Genomic DNA, 25175 nt, shown 5'->3' with positions numbered 1-25175 from the left:
CTAATGAAGTTGTTATTTTTATTATAATTTTATATTAAAATAAAAATTAATGAAAAATTAACTTTTAACTAAATTAATATATACATAACTATAGATATTTAATCTTAATGTAACAATATAACAACACATAATAATAAACATGTAAATTTAATAAAATGTATTATTTTTAGTAACAACATTTTATTTCATAATATAAACTAGAACTGATTTGTAGCTAATAGGACTTTCCAAATCAGTGTTTTATTGTTAACTAAAACTGTGAAAAATCATTTTTGGTCATTGAAGAAAAAAGTAATTAATAAAATTACAAATATTATATGTACAACTTGCATAAAAAATAGAAATAAATGAAAATTTGACATGTTGCCTTGGTAAATTACTGAAATAAGTTTACGTTGAAGTACTAAAATGAATTGAAATAAAATAAAATAAAGCAAAATAAACACATTTTGACTAAAACAGAATGACTAAAATTTAAATGAACGCTGATAATGTAAAAAAAAGCCAATTCAAAATATTAATAAATAATATGAGCATGTAAAAATACTAAAACAACGCCGTTACAAATATATCGCGAATTTTACAAATGAGTTTTAAATGACAACTTATCAAAATATATCCATCCAAAATAGTTTTTATGAAACTTGTATTCCAAATAGCACTCTAATATTACTGTGATATTCACAATGTTGCTTTATTTAAAGAGATAGTTAACACAAAAATTCAAATGTAATTATTTTCCAAACCTGTGTGAATTTCTTTCTTCTGCTGAACACAAAAGAAGATATTTTGAAAGTATTTTCCAAATATCTTCTTTTGCTTTTAACTGAAGAAAGAAATTCATACAGGTTTGGAACAGCGTGAAGGGAGAGTAAAGAACTATCCTTTTAATAGCATCAACAAAATTTTTGCATATATACCGTAAAGGTCCTTGCACACTGAGTACAAAATTTTCGTATGTGTTTTTCGGGGTTTTTCGTATTCGTCATCCTTTCCTATCAAAATGCTTGCTACAGATGCGAAAACGCAGAAAATCGAACCTGATCCAAAAATTTTTATGACGGACGAAAGTTTCGGAGGCAGTGTGTAAATGTGATTGACGCAACGTGAGGTTGTATTTTTTTTTTTTTGAACGTGCGCAAATTTTGACTCTGTGTGCAATGACCTTAAATATTCAATAAATGGCTCAACCCTGTTTAAAATGTGAATCTGCAATTTTTAATATGTTTATCAGATATTTGTGCACAAATATGGAATGGTGATTCTTTCCCTGTGGAATGTGTCGTGGACGTACTTACTGGGATGAAGGGAAAATTGTGTTGGTCAAGCCAAAAGGCTGAATGACAAAATGTAACAACTGTGACCACAGATCACGAGAGAGTATTACGGGATCACGGAGGTTAAAGAGCTGGTACAGGGCGGGAAGACCATCGCTGTGGACAAGACAAACAGGTGTGTGTGTGTGTGTGTCTCTTTAAATAAAGGTCTGAAAGAGGTCATGCTGTTCCTGCCTGTGCTCCATATTTCAGTGTCTGTGAGTGTGTGTGTGTGTCGTGTGCGCGTGTCGTGTCAGTGGGGACAAAATTGAAAGGTTTCAGAAGCTGCAGGAACAGATGGGACGGCACACAAATCCAAACAATCCAAAACACAAATCCAGACAAAAAAAAAAAAAAACATGTAAATGCATGTACATTTGTGATGTATGAAGAATTGTTAATGCATTCAAGGTTATATTTCAGGGAAAACATTAAATGGAGATTGTATGGAAAGGAAAATGGTTTAAGAAAATGGTATTTGTTGTGGTATTTTTTTTTAAATATGCATGCGTTTTATTTGCGTGTGTGTGTGTGTGTGTGTGCCCTGCTGTCTGACAGCAAGATTAGGCAGAGGGCCAGTCATCTCGAGCTCCGATCAAGGCCCGTTCCACACACACACACACACACACACACACACACACACACACAGATCACATTCTTCAGCAGACCTGATGCTGATATATGACCTCTTGAAGAGATTATAGCCCAGCTCAGATTATCAGTCTTAATTCACTTGGTCTGGTGCACGAGTGCATGTGAATATGTGCACTGGATTACACTCATTTGATATGCTTTATTGATCCTAAAGGGGAGATTTTACAAACTGTTGACTAGCTAACATAGTTCAACATTCCCTTTCAGTGGCATGCACAGTACAATCATTGATAATATTAACTAATAATAGGTAAGCTCTTCTGAGCAACTAACACAATGTCCTAACCAGATATGTCCTGTTCTAGATGCAACAAAATCAATAGAAATGAAGCCTATTGAAAAATGAAGCCTATTTTTAGGCCCACAAAAAAATATTTTTAAGACAATTCAGCAATGCGTTCAAATTTAGTTTTAGTAATTTCATTTCTTTCTGTAATTACATTAGATTCTTACTATTTGTACAGTATTTTTAACTGCTTTTTTATTAATCTAATGGGAATTATAATGATGTAACATTCATTATCTTTATCAAATCACTGTAATACCATGATTTAAAAAAAAAAAACTATAATCAGCACAAAGGCAATACAACAGATACTACCATATATATATATATATATATATATATATATATATATATATATATATATATATATATATATATATTATTTTGTGATAAAATATTTAAATTTAATTTTAATATTTTAAAATGTGATTGTCATAAGAAGTCACAGATGCCAAAAACTCTAGATGCATACAGTATATATAGCATTTTAATGTGTCTTTTTGTGTCTTTGTCTCTCAGGAAGGAGTTTGTTCAAGCATATTTACAGTATGTATTCAGTGATGCCGTACAGGAGCAGTATTCGGCCTTCTCCAGCGGTTTCCTGAAGGTCTGTGGTGGGGAGATTCTCTCTCTTTCAGCCCTCTGAGCTCATGGCCATGGTGGTGGGCAACAACAACTACAACTGGGAGGAGATGGAGAAGGTGGGATACGTTTCATACAGTTGTGCTTCACTATCTTAAGACATAACGTTAATGCCCTGTGTTGCATCTCTTCTTTTTTCTCCCAGAATGCCTCCTACAAGGGCGAGTTCTCTGCATCCCACCCAACAGTTAAGATGTTTTGGGAGGTGTTTCATGAGTTTCCCTTGGAGAAAAAGAAACAGTTTTTATGTAAGTGAGAGTCAACGTTGTAATGGTTGGTACTATTGTATATATTATATAAAACTGTCTGAATATATAGCTAGTGTAAAGACCTGTTCAAACCAAAAGTGAAATGAAAATGCAAAGCAAAACACAAACCTATTCATTCATTTATTTTGCGGAATGAAAATGAAAGGTCATGTACACCAGAACTATATATTGTGCACCTCTGGTTTGCCATCCTCCATATACTGCAGAGGAGAGAGTATGAAGAAATCCAAACACTGCTTAAAGTTTACGAACAACCATAAAACAAGCCGTGTAGAAGAGTTTGCTAAGGGTCTTCTAAACAACATTTTTCTAAATTTGATTTTGTCTGTCAAAATAGATTTTGATGCATTAGCATCTGCTGTTGCTTTTGACTATAAAATAGAGGCTTGGGACATGTGACCCTAGAGCTTCATTTATTGGTCAGTAAGGTTTTGTCCAATATTGTTTTAATATTATTTATATTCTTTTACAGTTTTATTAATATTTTTAATTTTATCTTTATATTTTTAACAATTTTATGTTTGTCATTTGTATTAGTTTTTATATAACACTATATATTTATTTTTTTAAATTTTGGTTCAGTTTAGTTTTTATTACTTTCCAGTAATTTTAGTGCTTCAGCTTAAATGTATTTCAGTTGGTTGCTAAGGCAACATTTTTCAGTTTTTTTATGTATTTGTATATAAAATATATATTTTATTTTATTAATAGTTTTTGTTTCAGTTATCGATAATAACCTTGGTTTTGTCAGCATATGAAGAAAAAAAAAAAAAGTATCTGTCGTTGTAAAAAAGTATTTGTATTTGTTGGTAATTTTTATAGGGCTATCAAAAAATAAAATGACTGTTCATGTAAAATGATAAATACATAACTTAATGTGCTGTCATGTTTACCATTGCTCATTGTAAAAATCATTTTAAAAGGAATTCACACAATCGTGAATTTCACATAAGGGAGAAACATTCCCCATATCAGAACACCAAGTTTTTCACAGAATGCTACTTGCTTTGATATGCTGCAGGGTTGCCAGGTCTGCAAAACAAAACCAGCCCAATTGTTGTTTAAAACAAGCCCAATCACGTTTTTCCCATGGAGCCTCTGTCTAAATCAAGTCCTGGAGAGTGGAGATCGCTTTAACCCGCAGACTGAAAAACAATCTGTGGCAACAGTGTAAAAGCCAGTTCTGACTTGGCAACCCTGATATGCTGTGACTTCTGTGTGAGTGGTGCTTTGCACATAATTGGACTATTGGACTATAATTACACTATTGGACTATGGACCTTTTTTTTTGCTAATGCAACTGCGCCTTTACAACACTGACCAAATAAGTGCTTTTGTCTTCCCGCAGTGTTTTTGACTGGCAGTGACCGCATCCCCATCCACGGCATGACCAGTCTACGCATCGTCATTCAGTCCACTGCTGCGGAAGAGCACTACCTTCCTGTGGCCCATACCTGCTATAACATGCTGGACATGCCCTGCTACCAGACCAAAGAGACCCTGCGGCACCGGCTCACGCAAGCCGTGGAGCAGTACGAGGGCTTCAGTCTGGTCTGAGCGGGATCTACAGAGGTGGCTTTCTGTATGCTGACACTGCACTTTAAACCTGTGGAGAAATGGAAACGAATGCTGCTCTCGCATTTATTTTACCACAGACGAGCACATCCTGAGTCTCATATGAGTAAATCTATTATTTTCTTATTTTTACAGACAGACTCTGACTTGCTTGTTTGGTTGAATCTTGAGATGTGCACAGGTTTTTTTGGTTTTGTTTTGTTTTTTGTTTGTTTGTTTGTTTGCTTTTTGGTTATAAAAAATTATATTTTTTAAATGGCACGCATAAATTATAAGATTAGGATTGAGCTGTTGGCAAAATAAATTAATTTTGTATATGTAATTGTTTTTGAATCAGATTTTAAAACCGATAGGTTGCACTTGTCTAGACCACGTTATTTTGCTAGGGTGTCCAAACCTGTTCCTGAAGGGCCACTGTCCTGCAGTGTTTAGCTCCAACCCTAATTTAACACACCTGAACCAACTAATCAAATCTTTGGATCGACTAGAAACTTCCAGGCAAGTGTGTTGGAACTGGTTGGATTGAAACTCAACTCTTCTCCATGAGCAAGCTTGGACACTGCAGTCATTTTGCCAGTTTGAATTTCTGGAAGGAAGTAAACAAATTTACTTGTTAAAGCATATGAAACGCCCACTAAATGTTCATTATTGACCATAGATGAGTGGTTAATCCCATTCAGAAAGAGCCATTGCAACCCTACAAATTGGGGGCTCGTCCGGGATAAAGTCGGTAGAGGTAAAACAGCCCAATTAGCACAGTACACCGAACAGACAGTTTCAGGCCCAATACTTTTGGGATGTCTAATCCTGATCCTGGAGGGCCAATGTCCTGCAAAGTTTAGCTCCAATTTGTCCCAACACACCTGCCTGGAAGATTCACGTAATCTAAAAAAAAAAAAAACCTTGATTACATTTGGTTCAGGTGTGTTTAATTAGTGTTGGTGCTAAACTCTGCAAGACAGTGGCCCTCCAGGAATAGGATTGGACACTCCTGCAATACATTAAAGGGTTTACCTTGACAAATAATCTTTGTTTCTGAGCTTCACCAATTCAGTCCATGCTCATATAGGACATTATGCATTTTCGCACCTCCTTAATCCATTCCACTGGTTTTCCTTTTGTGTACAGTAGCAAGCCATTAGCATAAAAATGTCTCTTATTAATGATTGGCATGCATGAGCATGCCATGTCCAGGTTGAACGCCGAAGCTGCTTTTAAAAAATATTTTAATTGACTATTGGGTAAAAAATCTGATATTTATCTTAAAGTGACATCGGTTGAGGTTTCATTGAGGAACAAATCCAGCAATAACTACTGGTTGATGTACGTGTACTAGTTATGGGATTTTAATTATGCTTTAATCCAACAAATGTGAATATTCTAACAGCTGTGTTTTTCTTCCGGTCAATCCATTGCCGCTTTCAATTTAATCCCTCCTGTCGTTTCACAGGAAGGTCATATGCTGTAAAGGGGATTTGTTTTCTACTCTCATTTTCTTTCTGAGTGGAGCATTAATATTGGGTTGTTATTGGAAATGGATCAGAGTGACTTACCTTTGTGGTTTTAAGATATGGTGGATGATAGAGGACTGTCAGGACCACGGTGAGGTGTTTGCTGTGGCCTGTGGTGTTTTGCATCTAGCTGCATGAGATGTATTTGTTTGTACTTGATGGAAGGTCATATAAAGAAGTGTTTCTATCCAACTTATTCCTTTCTGTCAATGTATACAAACAAGGGCTTCTTAGTGGCTACTGATGCATTATTATTTTAGTAAAGTATATTTACTTTTATAGCTTTCAAATGGAATATATTGTTTTATCTATTTTTTTCCAGAACAATAAAATTATTTCACCTCAGTATTATCAAACTTCATGCCATTTTCTTTCACTAAATGACATTGAAATGAATACCCAACACCAGTATATTCAGAAAAAATAGTTTGTTTTTTTTATATAATATATACAAAATACAAATACAATCATGTACTAAAATGTACACACAGTATTCATCTTTATCCATCAGCCTTGTCACGTTCCGTAAAAACAAAGGTCACACTACAATTTTCCAATCTGGAGAATAAGAGAAGGGGGTGATGTGCTCACTCTGTTTGTATCTGCATTTGAGGCGCAAACGCTCAGTGAGGCCCCACAGTTTTGCTTTCTATTGCGCGCTAACAATAGAGACGCTTTTGAGGGGATTCAATCCACCCACATCACTGTTAAACAGCGAGTTTCATTTGATGACTAGATAGACACTGGAGTACAAAAAAACACTACAAAAATAACAATGAAAGCTGAGTTATAGTACCTTTGTGCGTTTCTACACCATTAGAAAATGGCAACAGATTTCTTTTTTCTTACGGTTGTTCATTTGCTTTTTTTCTTTTCTTTTGTAAAGTAAACTCTAGCTTAGTCAATGGTCTTAGTGGGGGGAGAAAGAAATGTGATTAACGATGAACATATACAAATAATACATTTTCTCAGAAGCATTAATGTTCAAAAAAAAAGAATTATGGCACCAGTAAATAACGAAAAAGAATATACAGAGAGCTTTCCTTCCACAAATCGGTTACCTTCTCCAAATCATCAAATACGAAACGTTCCTATATTGATATACTCTCCTCATCTCGAAGTATATACACCGATGATTTAAGACGCATTATCTCAATGTTCTTCAAAGCTTATGTCTGATTGCGAAAACACAGTTGTTTCTATATTACAGCGATATTAATATAGAAAAAAGCTAAAAATCGAAACGAACTGTCGTATAATACAACACCAAATATAACAGAAACATTCTTCCGGGCTTCAAAGGGAATTAAGATCAGAGATTCACAAGTAATCTAATTGTATTCTGAAATCCACGGTCTCATAGCAGACGCAAAAAAATAAAAATAATAATAATCGTAAGTCCAAAGCAGAACACAAGTCCTTTTGCTGTATAGTGGAACAAACAGCACTGTACATCTGGTGAACCAGGCAAGTCTTGGTGTCCTTCAAAGCCATATGTGCCTGTAATGAGTCAATAACAGAGGAACATGTCTTTGTACACACTATATTGCTTTGGATAGCAGTGGCTGGTCCTTGTTTGGCTAGTAGAGTAAATCCCAGCTGAGCACTAGATGAACTTCGAGGAGTCTCTTTTACTGATGAGCACTTCCAACAGCCGTAGCTTGGCTTTAATGTGCTTGTATTCATTGTATTCTCCAGCCAAGGGTGAGCGATCTTCCTTTTGCACGTTTCTATGGGAACAACAAAAGTAGAGCATTCAGTAATAAGACTTCGTTTCTCTCTGTAGAGACCGATTCAAGCTTAAGAAAATGTACAATTGTAAGAACAAACATGCACATGAAAATGTGTATTGAGGAAGTTTTCGTTACCTGCCGTTCTGTTTGAAGAACTGATCCTCAAAATCACGGAGGTTTTTGCGGATTCTTTTCTTTTCTTCACGGGCTTCCTGGAGTTGCTCCACAAGTTCCTGCCTGTGTGTTTGGTTAGGAAGGAGTGGAAAGTTTTAGGATTCTTTCAACCCACCACAGCAACAATGCAATCATTTGAGGTTTCAATAGTTGGTACATAATACTGAAAATTTCGCTTTTTTTAAACGTACAAATTACTTTTAGCCTATTATATATTCGGCCTTGTAGCTCCACAAAAGATGGATAATGAACACAAGAAAAGCGAAAGGTCTGTGGGGCTGCTTACACACTAGAATTGTAGGTCAGAGAACATCCCAAATTATTTTATTTTAAAGCGTTAGGAAAAGTGATGCTACATCGCACATCCAAAAGTTGAGAACAATTTACACATTTATTTTACCAGGACTGCGTTTCCAAAAAAGTAATCTTAAGCATAAATGGATTGTAGAATCCATTGGCACCAATGGTCTCTACGATCTACTTGGGTTTACAATGCTTTTGGGGAACAGCCCAGGTTAGTCACTTTTTTGAAAGAGACCTGGTCATTATGGTGTGTACACTAAAAGCGAATTGAATTATCTGCACGAGTAGATTACATACGAAGTCGAAGCAAAGACGCAAATTGGGCAACACAATTTCCGCGAACACGTGATATTCGCCTCAACCGCGTCTTCTGCACAAGTTGAAAAATTTCAACTCGAGCGGGAAATTTGCACGATGCATTGTTGCGCAAGCCAATCAGCAAAGAACTTATTGACACGTCCAGTTGTATCAGAAAAAAACAATGCTTTTATTCATGCGAGTGTTGCGAAAAACATCCCACAAGTAACATAATGCAATAATGCAATGCAAATATTTGCTTATAATATTATTTGCAAATATTCAGACTTTTTGCACATCCTCAAAACACTCTGTTCAAGCATTATCTTGTGTGTCAGTGCCCTAAGACATGGGTTATACTTACATGGTAGCAGCATGCAGATTGGACAATCTCATGTCAGTGGTGTTCTTGGAGGGCGAGAGTTCATCAACAGGCGAGATGAAACCATCTGTGTCCTCATCCAGCTGGTCGAGAAGTCCCAGCATGCTCAGTTCCGGCTTAACCATGACCGTGAACTGTGTCCTGGTGTCGTTGTCATCGTCCGAGCCGTCCTCCTCCTCCTGGAAAAGAGCAGATGGTGCTGGTTAGCTCAACTACAGCTTAACTTTGAGAGTTTACACTAGCATGACTGAGCAGTATCAAGCGTAACATTGATTTAGAAGGCAAATCTCATTGACATTTAGTAATCATTGTGCATCAAGCTTCTGTCAGGATAAGAGTTAGTACAAATGAAAAGCATCAGTGCTCCAGCAGTGCAGTAAATTATATTCATTCTAACTGGAGCATTTAGTGAACTGCCTTACACGAGTTACCGATTCGAGTTTTTCTTTAATACAAAACCCAATAGAGGTGTGATCAAAAGGCAATGGAATCAGCAGGAGTCGAATCTCACAGCACTCCCATGCAGTTACTGATTCATGATTAGGTTAATGAGGAAACTAGTGGTGGGGAAGGAGGTGGGTCAGCCGAATCACTGGTTGGTTGAGCAGTAATAGCTCTTCACCTTGGTGTCGCTGAAGAATAGGGCTGGTACACCCTCGATAATGGGCTGCAGCAGGGGGCCTCTGCGCTTGCTGGAAGGCGAGCCCTGTGGTGGTGTTAATAGTGACATTACAACCCGGTAAACTACACATCAGCCCACTCAGGGCAGGACTCACTAATGGACTATAAGGTTTATGTTACATAAACCATGAAATCTGAAGGTGGCACTTCAAGAAATAATTTTAAGGCAGAGGTCTTCAACCCTGCTCCTGGAGACCCTGTTCTACAAGTTTTAGCTTCAGCCCTAATCAAACACACCTGAACAAGTTAATCAAGGTTTTCAGAATGACTTGATGACCAAGCAGGTGTGTTGGAGAAGGTTGGAACTAGACTGGATAGTGGATCTCCAGAACTATTGAAGACCTATGTTTTAAGGCAGTGTTTCCAAATCCTGGTCCTGGAGACCCTCCAACATTGCAAGTTTTTTGATGTTCCTTTTATCTGAAATGCACAAATGTGCCGTGTTGGGGGTTCTCCAGGACCAGGGTTGGGAACCATTGTTTTTGGGCATATGGGTCTGCCAAACTGAGAACCCAAACTGATGCTAATCAAACATTTACCTGGAGCAGCATCTCATTTACTAAAACATGGAGAAGCTACAGCTAAAATACAATTTATGAGTGCACACAGAAGTTCCACCAAATATAATCAGGCTTTAAAGTATTATATAATGGTAATATCCATTTTGTGTTACATAATCCGGAACATACCAGTATAATATTTGCATGCACTTGGGATATTTTTTGTTGTTGTATTTCACATACATATCATACTGTATTAAGCAGAGGGAAAACACACTATCAGCGGTGTGGGAATATGACCAGGATGGCTGTTTAATGCTAAGTGTAAGAGACTTAGGAATTATAAGGAATACTGTTGCAAATATCCAGCTACAGGATATGACCTCAGTGAGCTACTCTTGAGCTCTCGCTAAAGACAGGCTTATCGACGCTAACAAGCCCCAGCACTGCCACCGCATCAATACTGCAGCTAAATGCTTATATTGTGCTACTGCTAATGCTATTTCCTCTACTAATACTGTGGAGATTTATCCATACGGTTTAGTTCAAGAATAAAGCAGAAATGGCAGCTAGCTAGCCTTTAATACTATAACACTAGCTTATGCATGTCTGCTAACGTGGCTCGGATAAGTATTAGCTTTTTTCCAAAACTTAGTGAGCTGCCTTGCTGTCAACTGCCTACATGAGCAGCAACTCTGTCATGGAAGTGACCAATCTGGAACACTCTACATAGGCTATGCAGCAAACTCAATAGGCCATGTTAGCATGTTGCTAAGCTGACCACACTCAAATAAGAATGAATATACACAGTATGCACAAGTATTAGGTAAAAGAACCAATTTATTTTTTATTAATACTTTATAATACTGAATTAAATTTATCTAGCTTAGTCAGCCATCTTGCCCCTTCAAAAACTAACCATGGTTTTACTATAGTAAAAGTGTAGTAACCATGTTTTTTTTTGTAGTGTAGATTACTATTTGTATACTCAACAGTTCTACTACAAATACCATGGTTAAACTATGGTTAGAGTAGCAAAACTATGGTTAATTTGTGGTTACCATGGTTTAACTATAATAACCATGGTTAATTTTCTGTGAAGGTGAATTCATGCTGGCTTAAATATGGCCAAAATGATCCATCTTAGAAGGCAGGATAGTAAAGCTGCATAATAATCTTTTGCAACAGCCTTCAACATTGGAAGCGCATGTATCTCACTAGGTTTTGGAACACAGGAATTGAAACTGTAAACCAGGGGTGTTCAGTTCTGCTCCTTGAGGGCCGGTGTCCTGCAGAGTTTGGCTCCAAACTATCCTAAAACACGTAATCCTGAAGACCTGGCTGGTTCAGGTGTGTTTGATTTAAGATTGGAGCTAAACTCTGAAGGATAGTGGCCCTCCAGAAGCAGGATTGGACACTCCTGCTGTATATGAACTCCTACTTGAACAATTTCTCCAGTAAATGGGGAAACTGAAATGGGACACAAGGATACAATGAAGAGGGAAAGCAAGAAAAAGTGTTTGAAAAACAGAACTTACAATGACTGGAATGGCAGACGCTCTGCAGAGGATCTGTTTGATGAGTCGGTACCGATCGTATAGAGGCTTCATGACCTGCCTCTCGTTCTTGGTGATCTAGAAAGGATGACAGAAAGAGAGACATTAAAATCAACCTCGACTTAAGTTCTTAACCTTCAGAAGGTGAACTTATTGCACTTTTTTGAAGAATTGCATACTCACTGGTCTGCCATGGATGCTCTCGTAATATAATAGAGCTTTCTGAAGGGCCACTTTTTCTGCTCCTATCTGCTCACGGGTCATGTCCTAAAGAAGAACAAAAGGATGACATTTTAAAGATTCATGCATTTGTCAAATGGAGAACAAAAATCTTTGAAATCGCACCTTAATGTCTTCAGGTCGGCCAGCGTCCTTGCGTTTCTCCTGCAGTTTGTTCATAACTGCCTCTAGCGTGCTCTCCACAGGGGGTTTGGGGGCTTTGGTCTCAGTGGGTTTCTTCTCCAGCTGAGATCCGAAGCTCTTGGGAAGAGTGTTGCTGCGCTGGCGGGGGATGGGCGTCAAATCCTCTTCTGACTTTAGCAACTTGTGATCTGTGAAGCCAGAACATGGAGCCACTTGTTTATAAGAACTTTGCAAGCCATGAGCTGAGCAGATTAGATCAGGGGTCGTTTTCCTGGTAGGCCCAACCCACAAAGGTTAGGGAGAAATTACACCAGAGACATTTTGTTCGAACAAAATATTATGAAGGTTGGATTAGCGTTACTTTCGTAACGGTAACCGGCGCTCTTGCAAGAGGAATTTCATTCATACCTTTTAAATCTTTGCGCATCTTGGCCAGCTCATTCATCCACCGCAGAACCTCTGGATTGGCGGCTTTGTCGCTGTGTGAAGGCTGTAGAGAAAACACTAAACTCAGTATCTGAAGCAAATCCAGCTAAATACATTTTGCATTGATCTTTTGCATCGGTGCATATATAGTATACAGAAAATGTTTTTAAGAGTAGACTGCTTCATTGATTATAATGGGATTCGTTTATCAGTGCAGTCATTGTAGATTGTTTAGAAAGTTGGTCATGCAATCAGATGCATCTATATTGCTCACCCTGTATTTACGCTCCTCCTCAAACTTCTCCTCAAACCTCCTGATCTTCTTCTTGAGTACATGGATCCGCTTTGAAAGCTGGGCTGAAGTGAGCTCTTCCCGGTCATCGTCGCAGGAGCCTAATGATGAACTTCTTCGCCTACTGAATGGAGAACATCATTAATATCACCCTATAAAAAACATACTGTATTTAATCTTCCAGACCTCAGAAGAGTTTGTTGTTTTACCTGACAAAGGAGTGGGCATTGGGTGGAGATGGAGGAACCTCAGTGTCATCCAGATACTGCTGGCCGTCTCCATAAGCGTAGAACCGTGGCGAGACCATTGGGTCGCTGTCCTCCTCCAGGAGCTGGCGAATCAACTTCCCACCAGCGTGAGGTGACAGACGAGCTTCTTCGCGGTCCATACTCTCCCTTTGCCACGACGAGTAGGCCGGGACTGGTTCTGTCAACACACAAACATGCATGCGTTAATATGGAGGAAAATAACACAGCAGCGTGTCTGGATTTTAGCAAGTCACCCAGTAAGTAGCAAACCAAACAGGGAAGAACTGGCAACAAGACATCCACAAGGTAGATTTAGTCTTTGTTGATATAGCCAAATGTTTTGGTATATATAAAATTTTAACTAGGCTGATACTCTATTGACCTTAATGCTATTTCTGGCATCCTTGAGGTCGACTGTTATAGCCAAGAAGTACACGTTTACTTTTCATTGTAGACTATTAAATGAAACTGTGACAACGTGTTCTGAAGATTAAGTTTCGTACACTACAGTTTATTACTCAAACATTGCTGTAATAGCGGAGTGTTTTGTTTATTTATTATGCAGATGCCGTGACCGTAAAGAAAGGTCAGGACAATTTAATGATGCATCCAGAAGAATGTTGCGATAAACGCTGACTGCAAAGTGACCTGTGGAACTGGCATGCATGATGGATCAAACTCCATCTTATCTGTTGTTATAAAGTTGATATCGGTGTATTTACAGCGCTGAAGTGCAAGTAAAACCTTCAGAGTGTCTGCACAAGGCGACGTTCATTAGAACAAACAATAAAACAAAGTGTTTGTGCCTACTATAACAACTTTTTTTTTATTGATGTACCAACTGAGTTCTAAAAGAACATTACATTGCACGTCAATAGTTTATGGGACTTGATGAGAAAATACACTAGATTTTTTTCCATTTTTTAAAGAGAAGAACGGAGCTTTGCAGTCAAAGCAATACCATCATTTCAATCCATGCACACTCACTCAAACACAACAGCTCAACATGCTTTCCAAAATGCTGTGCAACAATCTGGTAGAGCTTGAATTCCCACAGCTTCTTTGCACTTTTTGTACCGTGTCATGTGCTTGTTACAGTCATGCTTGAGAAGCTAATGGGTCAGGTGGACTTCTCCCTAATGGCGCATTTGGAGCCATTTTGTTGAGCCGGCATAATACATCCAAGCACAAGGTGGCCTTTCACTAAAAGACTCACAAAAAGTCTCAGTAGGCCATTGCAGACACAAATAAAGGCACATATTACTGTGCCTATCCTCAAAAGCTGCAGGTTGTTAGATGCTAGGAGGGTACATGCCAGTTTGAGGTGTTTTATGGGATTTCCATGCAGCGTTTAAAGGTCACTGGTGAGAGATGGGGCGCAGGGATATCAAGTTGTTAACAAAAGCAGATATCAGCTCTTACCCTCATTGTGACTTGATTTTAAAAGGCTTTTAAAGTCAAGGAAAGAGCCACTAAAGAAGTGAGAATCTGAAAGACAAAAGGAAAGAGAGGCAATTGAGATAACAGCCCAAGGAAAAGGTTTTACTCAGGCAAAAATGCAGGGAGTGAGATATAAGATTGTGGAAATCACAGCTGACAAACATGGGAAAACCGTTGCCTCTTGGCACCACAGTGGGCCACCGCAATATGCTTTGGCACCGGCCGCACTGGGACAAAGGTCTGGCAGCTCAACATTACATACCGTCCTGAACGCTCATTTGACCACTCCCATGAGCTGGAGCAACAGTTTGCTTTTAGTGCAACTGTATTTTACAGTCGCGTGAGCTCCTTTTAAGCAACCATATGCTTCCAAAAACATTTTAGCTTGTATAATCATTTACACTTTTCATCTGTGATTTTGTTCCACTTTGCATAATAAACTTAACTGCTACAATTTGTAGAATTGTAGAACATGCACACAGCCTTTGCTTTAAAGCTTTCTACCACACATAAAGCTGATATATTTCATCGTGATATCTGTGATTAAGCAGCATAACAAACATAATTGCTAGGATTTGTCAAATATAACCAGGTTAAGTGCAGAAAACTATTCAAATTACTGATTTGTTTAGCTCTCCTCAAAATGCTGTTCTAAAATTATCTTTTGTTTGTGTAAGCTTAACTAACTAAATTTCTGTGATTTGTGGCATATAACTAGGTAAAAATTGCACTATGGCACTTTGACTGCCCCCAAAATGAGTCAATTTATTTATTCGAAAGCGCTTTTCACAATAAATATTGTCCCAAAGCTATCTTTTTCATCATGTTATCTGTAAGTTGTTCCATTAAGCACAACAAACATAATTGCTAGTATTTGCGCAAAGCTATTCAAATTACTGATTTGTATAGCACTTTTCAAAATAAATATTGTTCCTTTTTCATCGTGTTCGTTTTAAGTCATTCTGTTTAGCATAACAAACTAAATCGCTAGGATATGCAACATAAAAACTAGAAAAATGCGCCCCAAAATGAAGCAGTTTATTTATTTGTAAAGCGCACTAAAACTCATCATGTTATCATGTGATTGCATAGCATACCAAACTTTATTGCAAAGATCTGTGTATAACTTTGCAACAAGCACACTGAACGGCCTTAAAATGATTAAAAATTCTGAATTCTATTTTATTCACTAGTATTTACACAATACATATGCCAAACTAAAATGCATTGGGGAAAAACCCTTCAAAACCATTTCTAAACACAAGGCAGCAGAACAGTGCCTAGAAGAAATATCTCACATCGCACTCCCAGGAATGTTTCTGTGAAGACCTTGCAAAGCCACAGGGCGATGTTTTGACCATCTTAGTGTAAGTGTCAAGCGAGATATGTCATTATGTACGCAGCTGAGTAAAGCTCTCAGTAGAGGGTGCCATAGAACAAGTCCATGCTACAGTACAGAGACTCTGCCAAGGCTGTGACCACAATATTAAGCACTACATTAAAGTAAAGGGTAATTGTGAATCAACATGGCAACCCTCTCAGCAGGGCTGCTCCACATGCTATGTGCCATTCACGGTCTTGGGTGTATCCGTGCCAGACCTCCTTAAACACTGAGCCCGTACACTACAAATATTCCAAGGTCATGGTGAAAAGGGGTGTGTTTGCGCATGTTTGTGCAAGTCTACAACTGGCACATGCTGCACGAACCGAAGAGGAAACAGGAAGGGAGACTATTGTACATAGCCATGACAACTTTTAAAGGCTGAGACGTGACTTGCACATAGCAACAGCTCCCAGACGCCTGGATTTAAACCTCCTCCTGTTTCACGTCTCAGTTGCTATGACTATAAGGCCCTCCACTTGTAAAGATAAACGTCTGCTTGTTTCTAGTCCCAACACTGAAGATGACAAATGCTGCGAATCCTAAACTTGACTGAAATGCAACAGCTGTGAAAATGCATCAAATAAATGATCAAATCCATCTGCTCAGTGAAGTTCTGTGTACTGCTTGAATAAAACACGGTGTTATACACAGATGATTAATATTAATGATATTAATGCTAAAAATGATAAGCAAAATGAGTAAAAAAAATCTATATGTATTAATCTATACACTAAAATTACATTCAATTCTATATATAAATTAATGTTTAAAAAAAGACAAGCAAAATGAATAAACAAAGTGCTGTAATCTATATTTATGAATCTATACACCAAAATTAAATTAAATCTCAGGCGACATGAACAATAAATAAACAATAACATGCTAGAATCTATATTTTTAAAAATAACATTAAAATACATTCAAATTAAATAACTATTTTATTTTATCTTAAAAATTATGATGAATAAACAAAAAGTGACAATCTATATTCATTCTATACAGTAAAATGGAATTAAAAACTTATAACTTACATATTTTAGTAATTTATACATTAAATCATTATTAAAACATTTGTGTCTATATATATATATATATATATATATATATATATATATACACACACACACACACACATACTATATATTTCATTTTATCCCACATGATGTGATTAACAATAAATAAAGAATAAAGTGCTATAATCTACATTTATAAAATAAGTTTTGCATTGAAATCAAATAACTCTTTTATCTTAAAGAATATGACGAACAAAAAAAGTGCAAATATGCAAATCAATAGCCTGTCTGGTGTTTACAAACACAGGATTATGGCTAAAGGGGAAGTGTTGGGAGGGGGGAAAAAACATGCAACTGCAAGAACCGCAGATGAATCCAGTGTAAACTCAATAAATCCCAGAGGCATCAGAGTCAAAATTCTCCAGGGACATTGCAGGGCTTTGAAGAAGCACCAAGCTGTGGTTCCAACCTCAATATTTACAACAAACATGCAGAGAAAAATGCATAGCTAGCACTGCAGAATAAACCTCTCTAGACTAAACATAACACCGTATGCAGAACATGAGGAGGAAAACAGCTTGCAGACTGCTTCTAATCTTCCTCTGTTAAATGACTTAATAAGATCCACTGCATGAGGACACAATGTGGGCAAGGCAGACTTGCAGCTGCCACCCGTGTGCAGCGAGAGACGCAGCAACAAAGTGAGAGAGAGAGACAAATTACAAAAAAAACACTGACCTGCCCAATTACTGTCGTCCGTCAGAGTAGACAGGTCCAGTCGAGGGACATCGTCACACGGCTCTGCGCCACTAAGAGCCTCCTGGATCTTCATGGCAGGCGTCTAGCAGAGAAAAGAGCGAAGGATAAACACCAACTACACCAGAGTGGGGGCAGTGCGCTTCTTAAGTTGAGCAATACCCTTGCCTGCGCCTGCCCCTGTCTACTTACAGGCTGGGAGGAGGCAGGGGGGCGGCGCTTCGGGACAAACCCCTGCCTGCCGATTGGCTGCCTGCCTTGCTCAAACCCCGCCCACCTTCCTTTCAGGGTAGGTGTGGCTAATTTTATGTTCTTTTCTCTCTCTCTTCACCCCTCCCTTTCTCTGTGCGTCCCAGAGAGAGAGAAAGGAAACATGCAGAGCACGCAAAGCACGCAGGCACATTGCAGGCTGAAATGCCTTCCCAATTTCCTCACTTTAGCATTTCCGAAACTCTTCCCTCTGTTTTAATATTGAACTATTACGCAGGAGGGGCCGTGTGGGTGCAGACAGATGTAATCCAGATAAATGTGCAACTCGGTCACTTGCACAAACACACACTTCCGGCTCTGGGGCGTGGGACGGGGTCTATTTTTGGAGCAGAGGGGGGCCTTTTCCTCACTACATGCCCCGCATTACTGACAGCATGACTGAAAGTCCCATTTACCGATATATTACGGTAGACGGGGCTTACTCATGCTAATGCAACTGGATTTGAAACGCACTTGTGCCATTGCAGATGTGCTATTTGTGGCATTGTGATTTTCATAACTAGCTCATCATGGTCCATAATTGCAACACTGCTGATATTGTGTCAATCCAAACATGGAAACAGGACTTTGTGCTGTTTACAATTGTGCACATGGCTGTGTAAAATGCCCCTGACAGCCAGCCAAGAGATGTGATTTTATTACCACTAGAAGAGATAAGGAACGGCATGGGAAACATACAGTCCAGACTTCCTGTATTTGAAGATCTGTTTAACTGTGAATATCTGTTTGAATTCACATACAAATGTGACCTTGGACCACAAAACCAGTCATAAGGGTAAATATTTGTATCTGAAAGCTGAATAAATAAGCTTTCCATTGATGTATGGTTTGTTATGACAGGACAATATTTGGCCGAGATACAACTATTTGAAAATCTGGAATATTGAGAAAAACGCCTTTAATGTTGTCCAAATGAAGTTCTTAGCAATGCATATTACTAATCAAAACTTAAGTTTTGATATATTTACGGTAGGAAATTTACAAAATATCTTCATGGAACATGATCTGTACTTAATATCCTAATGATTTTTGGCATAAAAGAAAAATCTATAATTATGACCCATACGTTGTATTGTTGGCTATTGCTACAAATACACCCATGCTACTTATGACTGGTTTTGTGTTCCAGGGTCACAAATGTGCTTCACTGCACAAATGCACACTCATCAAATCTAAACACCAGTTCACGTGCAGTCCAACTGCTCTCTTAAAACAAGGACGTGTTTACAATAGGAATGTAAACTTAATGTATATACAACGTCTGCATGCTTTTGCTAAAACTATGACGTAAACGACTTTAAGTGGTGGAAATCAGTTGACTTAGATCAACAGGCTTTCAGTAGATTTGCAGCTTTCACATGATGTTTGGCCCAGAAAAACATTGCCTAAAATCTCTCCAATCAAGGGCAATCAACAGTAAACAATTCATCAGATAATCTTCTCATCACCAGTTCACGTCGTGATTAAAGAGGTGACAACTAATGAGATTATATTGCTGGTTACTGATGAGATTTGAGTTATTATGGATATAAATACGTCAATCTAGGAATCTCATCATATCCAGAGATGCCAAAACAGCAGTAATCTGGTCTAGAAACTCAAACTGAGGGCTGAGAAAAGCCCTCAAAGTTTTTTGTTGAAAGCAATTTGGAGGAGAAATTATGCAAATAAAATCAAATAAATTAAATAAATTCCTTGCCAAGACTATTTTCTTTCTATATAATACTTATAAAACGACAAAATTACTGAATGCATCTTAAAAGCGAAAATGAAAGATCGAAATGAATAAATAAATAAATTGACATTCTCTGTATAGCTTTAGTATTACTTTCATAAACACTGTGGTTAACGGATTAAGCTCTGCATATTAGTAAAGGATTGTGCTTTTCAACACGTTCACGGAAAAAAGTCTCTAATCAGCTGCCACTATCAAATACGTGACAAGCTCTTATACCACAATGCACTGCATACGTGTCACAGCTGGGTACAACATGTTCTGACTGTTAGAGCGCGTGAAGGAGTGAGTGAGATCTCACGCACAACATGCAGTGACACTGATTCAACATGTATGCAACATCACAGAGAGCGTGGCTTAACAAAACCAATATTCCTTGTTAAAAAATAAAGTCTGTATGTTTTTAGGAGAACATTACAAACGTCTTTGGAAGATGAAGAGAAAGGAAACTGAATTGTTTGATCTCCTGATTATTTAGACTGGATCATTTTACAGGCTGAACCATAAATACAGATATTTTAACACAGGATGTTCGCGACTATATCAACTCTTTGGAAAGTATTTGGACGCTTGTATCACTCTTAAAAAATAATGAATATCATTGCAGTAGTTAAATAAAGTGAGCGACATTCATTTTAAAGAACAATAGCTTTAAGTGAAAATGTACATTTCAAGATGTTTGTTAGTTCTAAAACAACTGCACTCTTAAAAATAAAGTTTTAGCGATGCTATAAAGCAATTTTTGGCTTTTAAAAAGAACTTTGACAGAGTTTTGACTAGAGTTAAGAACATTTGAATAATCTGAAGATTATTTTCCTTCTTATGTTCCATTATATGAAGAACTTTTTGTGGAATGGAAAGGTTCCATGGATGTTAAAGGTTCTTCATGGAAGCATCGATGCTAATAAAGAACCTTTATTGTTAATAGTGTGTGCAAAAATTAGACTGCCATTTGTTACTATGTATAATGCAATACAATTCATATAACTTAAGTGTCCAACTACTTTTTGGGGCCACTGTATATCACTTCTAGGACGAAAACCAACGGTGTGCAACATAAGTGCCACAGCTTTATAAACTGCTTGGTCTGAACATGCAGGTAGATGACTAAAGCAGAAGGTCTATTGGCACACTGGCATTACATGGTGCCAGAGCCCAGATGGCCTGACAGCAGGGGTAAGGGTAGGTGGTGGTCCAACAAATCCAGGATGTCCTCTCAGTAACACCAACAGACTGTTTGGACACATTTCAGATACTCTTCTAATCCCTTTATCCAGAGATCTGTTAATGTATATCAATGTTGACATGTATCAACCTTAACAGATGATCAAATGACACAAGCTGGAAGATTTAGTACAGCTTTCTATTTGGTGTCCTTCCTACAGGTGTCCTCTCATCTGAAATAAGTCATTCAAGACTCAACTATGTTGTTCATCTACATTTTTTTTCTTAAAAAAAACAAGGCTTTGATTACAAGAACTTGTCACAGTAAATCTGTCACAGTGAACAGTGCACAAATGTAAGAACAGAACACAAGATATACAAAGCAGGGGGAAAAAATAAGATGAGGGCGGGAAATGTGATACAGGAAAAAGAAATTGAACTAAACTTACCTGAATAGAATGCAAGCCATTGTCCTTTTGATGGTTCCTCCTGAAAACAAGAGAATTCATTAGTGACATTATAAAAGAATCACAAAACCATTCCTGCTAAAAATGCACAGCTCAAACTATAAATATATGGGTTTTTTTAAAACATTGTTTCAAATGCTGATGTCCTTCAGAATCCAGTGTGCAGAGCTGTAGGTGCTACACACAACCAGAAACACCATAAGATTTGACCTTCACACACCTACTCTTATGTTCATTCTTCTGGTGTTTAGGAATAACGGTATCTGTTTATGACCACTAAATAAGCATCACTGCACAGTAAATGTGGGCAATCATATTGTAATGTTTTCAGATTTCTGATGTCAGGGCTCTGTTTTACAAGCTTAGTTTGAACAGATGGTCTTTTTGAGTCAGGGAGAAAATTTTGAGTGCAAGTTAATTCTACTTCCCAACATACACAGAATTGCAGATAATTAATTTAAAGGGTCTAAATACCTGTAATCAGCTGACGCCATATTTTCCGTACAAGGTCCTTGGCATTCCATTGGCTAGATTTAAAAGAAAAACAAAACATGTATCTTCTTAATATGTTAACAAAAGAATAAATAAATAAAAGTTTTTCAGAATAGCAAGGTGAAAAACGTGTGCTAATGTCCTATCCTATTACCTAGGTTGCATGTACAAGTTTACAGCAGTCAAAGTGACATACAATTTAACCAGCCAGTATCCACCAAGTGTAACTTCCAATATCTACAGTCTAGGCAATGAACTGGATTTAAAATAAATATAATGTTCACTTAAATTCAACAATATACAGTAGGGTCCAATGTTTTCATTATAAAATCTATGAAAAAGAGTTTCAGTGAAATGTAGATTTAAAAACAAATGAAAACCTCAAAACTTCTTAGCATTTCAAATTTAACATGTTTGCTTTAATTTTAGGTTTACTCTAATTATAAAAAATAAAAAAATGCGGTGTCAGATTTTTGTCTACATTTCAAACTATATATCTAATTATATTGGTCATCTGCCATTAAAAAAAAAAACATATTGGTTGACCACAAGTTGACCAAGAGATGTTTTAGTAAAATCGAGACATTACCAAAACATCTGTAATGGTGTCTAATGCACGTCACTGTGGTGTACCAACAAATGCTTTGAACACTGTGGTCTGATCTGAATCCATACACACACCTAACAGCATAAACATGAGTCAGCGAGAGGTCCTCGTCAAAACACTGTTCCGATAAAAGCAAGCCCTGCAATTTACCTCTGATTTTCCACAGAGATGCATTATGTGCTGTCTCCCATGAGCAAGGACAAGAAGGATTTTAAGATAATTATCTGTTCCTGTCACTGTTTACTACCATGTATTAATTCATATTGTTGTTGACGTTCTGTTGCCAGAAACAGAGTCATTGAGAGTATAAAAGGAATAGTACACCCAAAAATTACAATTCAAGAAAAATGAATGTCATTCCAAACCTGTATGACTTATCCTCTTCTGTGTGCCACACAAGAAAGTATTTTAAAGAACTGTTTTTGTCCATTTAATGAAAGTCAATGGGGACAAAAACAAAATTGGCCCTATTGACTTTCATTGTTCGTTGCCAAAAACAAATAAATAAATAAAAATTACCGGTGCAATTTTCAAAGCATTACTTTTGCATTCCACAGGTGTCAGTCAGTCATTAATGTTTGGAACGACATTATAGCAAGTAAATGATCATTTTCTCTCTATTTCTGGTGAACTATTAACATTAACATTAGTTACTGCATTAGGTATTGTGAATTTACCATTATTGGTTAATTATACATATATGAATACATTTTTAACACTTCAATTTGTATAAATGACGCGCTGAAATTGCGTTTGGTCTCGTACTGTATCGCGTCCCTTGTCAGTGTCGGGCGCTTGCTTGGCCATTTGTTGTGATTAACAGGAAAGTGTGTTCAGCTGAATTGGATTAGTATTTTGTTAGACGGGTATAAAAAAGCTTAGTTTACCACGGCAGCGGTCGCGTGAAGACCGAAGAGTGTAAAGACCATCGACTCTACCGTGCGACTCCACCGGACAGGGACACCGGCAAGGGATATAAGTATCGCTTTTTATTTCGCCTCTTTCCTACTACTTGTTTCACTTCTGTTTCAGTTTTTATAACCATTTCTTACTATGTGTAAGTTATTGCTGTTTTTTTAGCATGTGTGTTTGGATCAGTGTTATTTTTTAGGATTACTGATAAACTAATGCAGTTTGATTTGTATTTGTTATCTATTTTAGTTTTAGTTACAGTTGTAGTAATGTTGTCATTTTATTAGTTTTTTTTATGTCTGCATAGGTTTTTTTTATTAAGTTTTAGTTTTATTTAATTTGAGTTATTTTAGTACTTCAACATACTAAATGGAAATGAAATTGTATACATGTATGTGTGTGCTTAGTGTTATGTTAGAATCATTATTATACTCATAACTTTTGCTGTTTTAGTATTTTGAATTGTTTTTAGCTTTATTTTTTTAGTTTTCATTTAAATGTGTAGTTTTGAAATGTTGTATGCATTTGTAATTTTTATTTAATTTCTTTATTTTCTTAAATGTGTATATATAGTATTTATAGAGTTTTAACTTTTAGTTTTAGTTACTTTTTCTTATTTGTAAGTCGCTTTGGATAAGCGTCTGCTAAATGACGTAAAGTAAAGTCAATGTTGTGTGTGTGTATTTTTATATATATAAAATAGTTGAACATTAATGAACATGAATTAATAACAAACAACATTGTAAATTAACATGATCATTCACAAATGTTGTAAAAATTGATGCTTGTTGCAAGTTCATGATACTGTACCGAACGCATTGACTAATAATAAAAATTTACCTTATTATTATAAAGTGTTACCCAAGAAATTTTTTTTATTTTTTAGGATCAGAAGTCCATACATTTGTAAAACATTTTATCATTAGTTAATGCATTGTGAACTAGAATTCATTAATATTGGTTAATTCCATAAACAAATACATTTTTATAAATGTTGTATGTTTAGTTGTACATTAACAAACATGATAATATGGTAAATTAACATGCACCTACATTAACAAATGCTGTAAAAATTTGATGTTTATTGCAAGTTCATGATACTGTACTGAATGCACTGACTAATGATAACAATTTACCTTATTATACACAGTGTTACCCAATGAATACATTTATTTTTAGGATCAGAAGTTAAATTTAGATGTTTTAACCTTAGTTCATGCATTAGGTACCGTGAACTAGAATTGATTATTATTTGTTAATTACCTTTTAAACATTTCAAGTTGTATAAATGTTTTAAAGCATTACCCAAGAAATGGGTATTTAAAACACTATTTGGATACACTCCAAGTGGTTTTTACTAGGGGTGTCCCCGACTAAGGATTCTCACAGTCGAATCAGAATTTTCTAATCTTGCCGATAGTGGACTGATAGTGGAATCATATGTTTGGGGGCGGGGCCAAAATACATTACCAAGACAGACATTCGACAGTCATAAATATTGATGTTAACACGCAGGGAAAATGTGTAACAGACAGCTCGCTGAAACAAACGGGGTAGACCTAAATAATGTTTTGATTGAAAGACAGTTAACATTAAACGTCAGTGAAACCCTAAGAATTCACAACATTTTTTACAATAGTGCTCTTGTGTATGACTGAAGTTATTAATGTTCTGCATTTCTGTTTTGAGCTGCGCGCGCTGAAGATGACCAGTAGAATGAAGCATTT

The 25175-nt window shown here is 36.9% G+C and overlaps 2 protein-coding genes across 11 annotated transcripts in view; one reads left to right on the top strand and one right to left on the bottom strand.

Moving 5' to 3' along the window:
• herc3 (HECT and RLD domain containing E3 ubiquitin protein ligase 3) overlaps positions 1–6601 on the top strand; it is a 31485-nt gene extending 24884 nt beyond the window's left edge. The window contains 5 exon segments of the mRNA XM_058770402.1: positions 1370–1452; positions 2776–2883; positions 2885–2957; positions 3044–3146; positions 4516–6601. Of these exon segments, the coding sequence (XP_058626385.1) occupies positions 1370–1452; positions 2776–2883; positions 2885–2957; positions 3044–3146; positions 4516–4724 (576 nt within the window). The 3' untranslated portion in view covers positions 4725–6601.
• A 65-nt stretch (positions 6602–6666) lies between these two features.
• Positions 6667–25175, bottom strand: part of fam13a (family with sequence similarity 13 member A) — a 50348-nt gene continuing 31839 nt past the window's right edge. For 4 of the 10 annotated variants that reach the window (XM_058770326.1, XM_058770312.1, XM_058770334.1 and 1 more), the window contains 14 exons: positions 21912–21964; positions 21420–21459; positions 17784–17886; positions 14631–14696; positions 13170–13386; positions 12943–13084; positions 12651–12732; positions 12225–12430; positions 12063–12146; positions 11862–11957; positions 9765–9848; positions 9125–9321; positions 8122–8223; positions 6667–7983 (listed from right to left, as the gene is read on the bottom strand). In XM_058770326.1, the coding sequence (XP_058626309.1) occupies positions 7860–7983; positions 8122–8223; positions 9125–9321; positions 9765–9848; positions 11862–11957; positions 12063–12146; positions 12225–12430; positions 12651–12732; positions 12943–13084; positions 13170–13386; positions 14631–14696; positions 17784–17886; positions 21420–21459; positions 21912–21964 (1596 nt within the window). In that variant the 3' untranslated portion in view covers positions 6667–7859. The remainder of the gene's footprint in view (positions 7984–8121; positions 8224–9124; positions 9322–9764; positions 9849–11861; positions 11958–12062; positions 12147–12224; positions 12431–12650; positions 12733–12942; positions 13085–13169; positions 13387–14630; positions 14697–17783; positions 17887–21419; positions 21460–21911; positions 21965–25175) is intronic. The other 6 variants (XM_058770319.1, XM_058770358.1, XM_058770342.1 and 3 more) reach the window with 6 other exon arrangements.

Source organism: Onychostoma macrolepis, chromosome 01 (assembly GCF_012432095.1).
Source record: "Onychostoma macrolepis isolate SWU-2019 chromosome 01, ASM1243209v1, whole genome shotgun sequence".
Taxonomy (NCBI): domain Eukaryota; kingdom Metazoa; phylum Chordata; class Actinopteri; order Cypriniformes; family Cyprinidae; genus Onychostoma; species Onychostoma macrolepis.
Note: the sequence above shows the minus strand (reverse complement) of the source record. Positions and strands in the feature narration are given on the sequence as shown.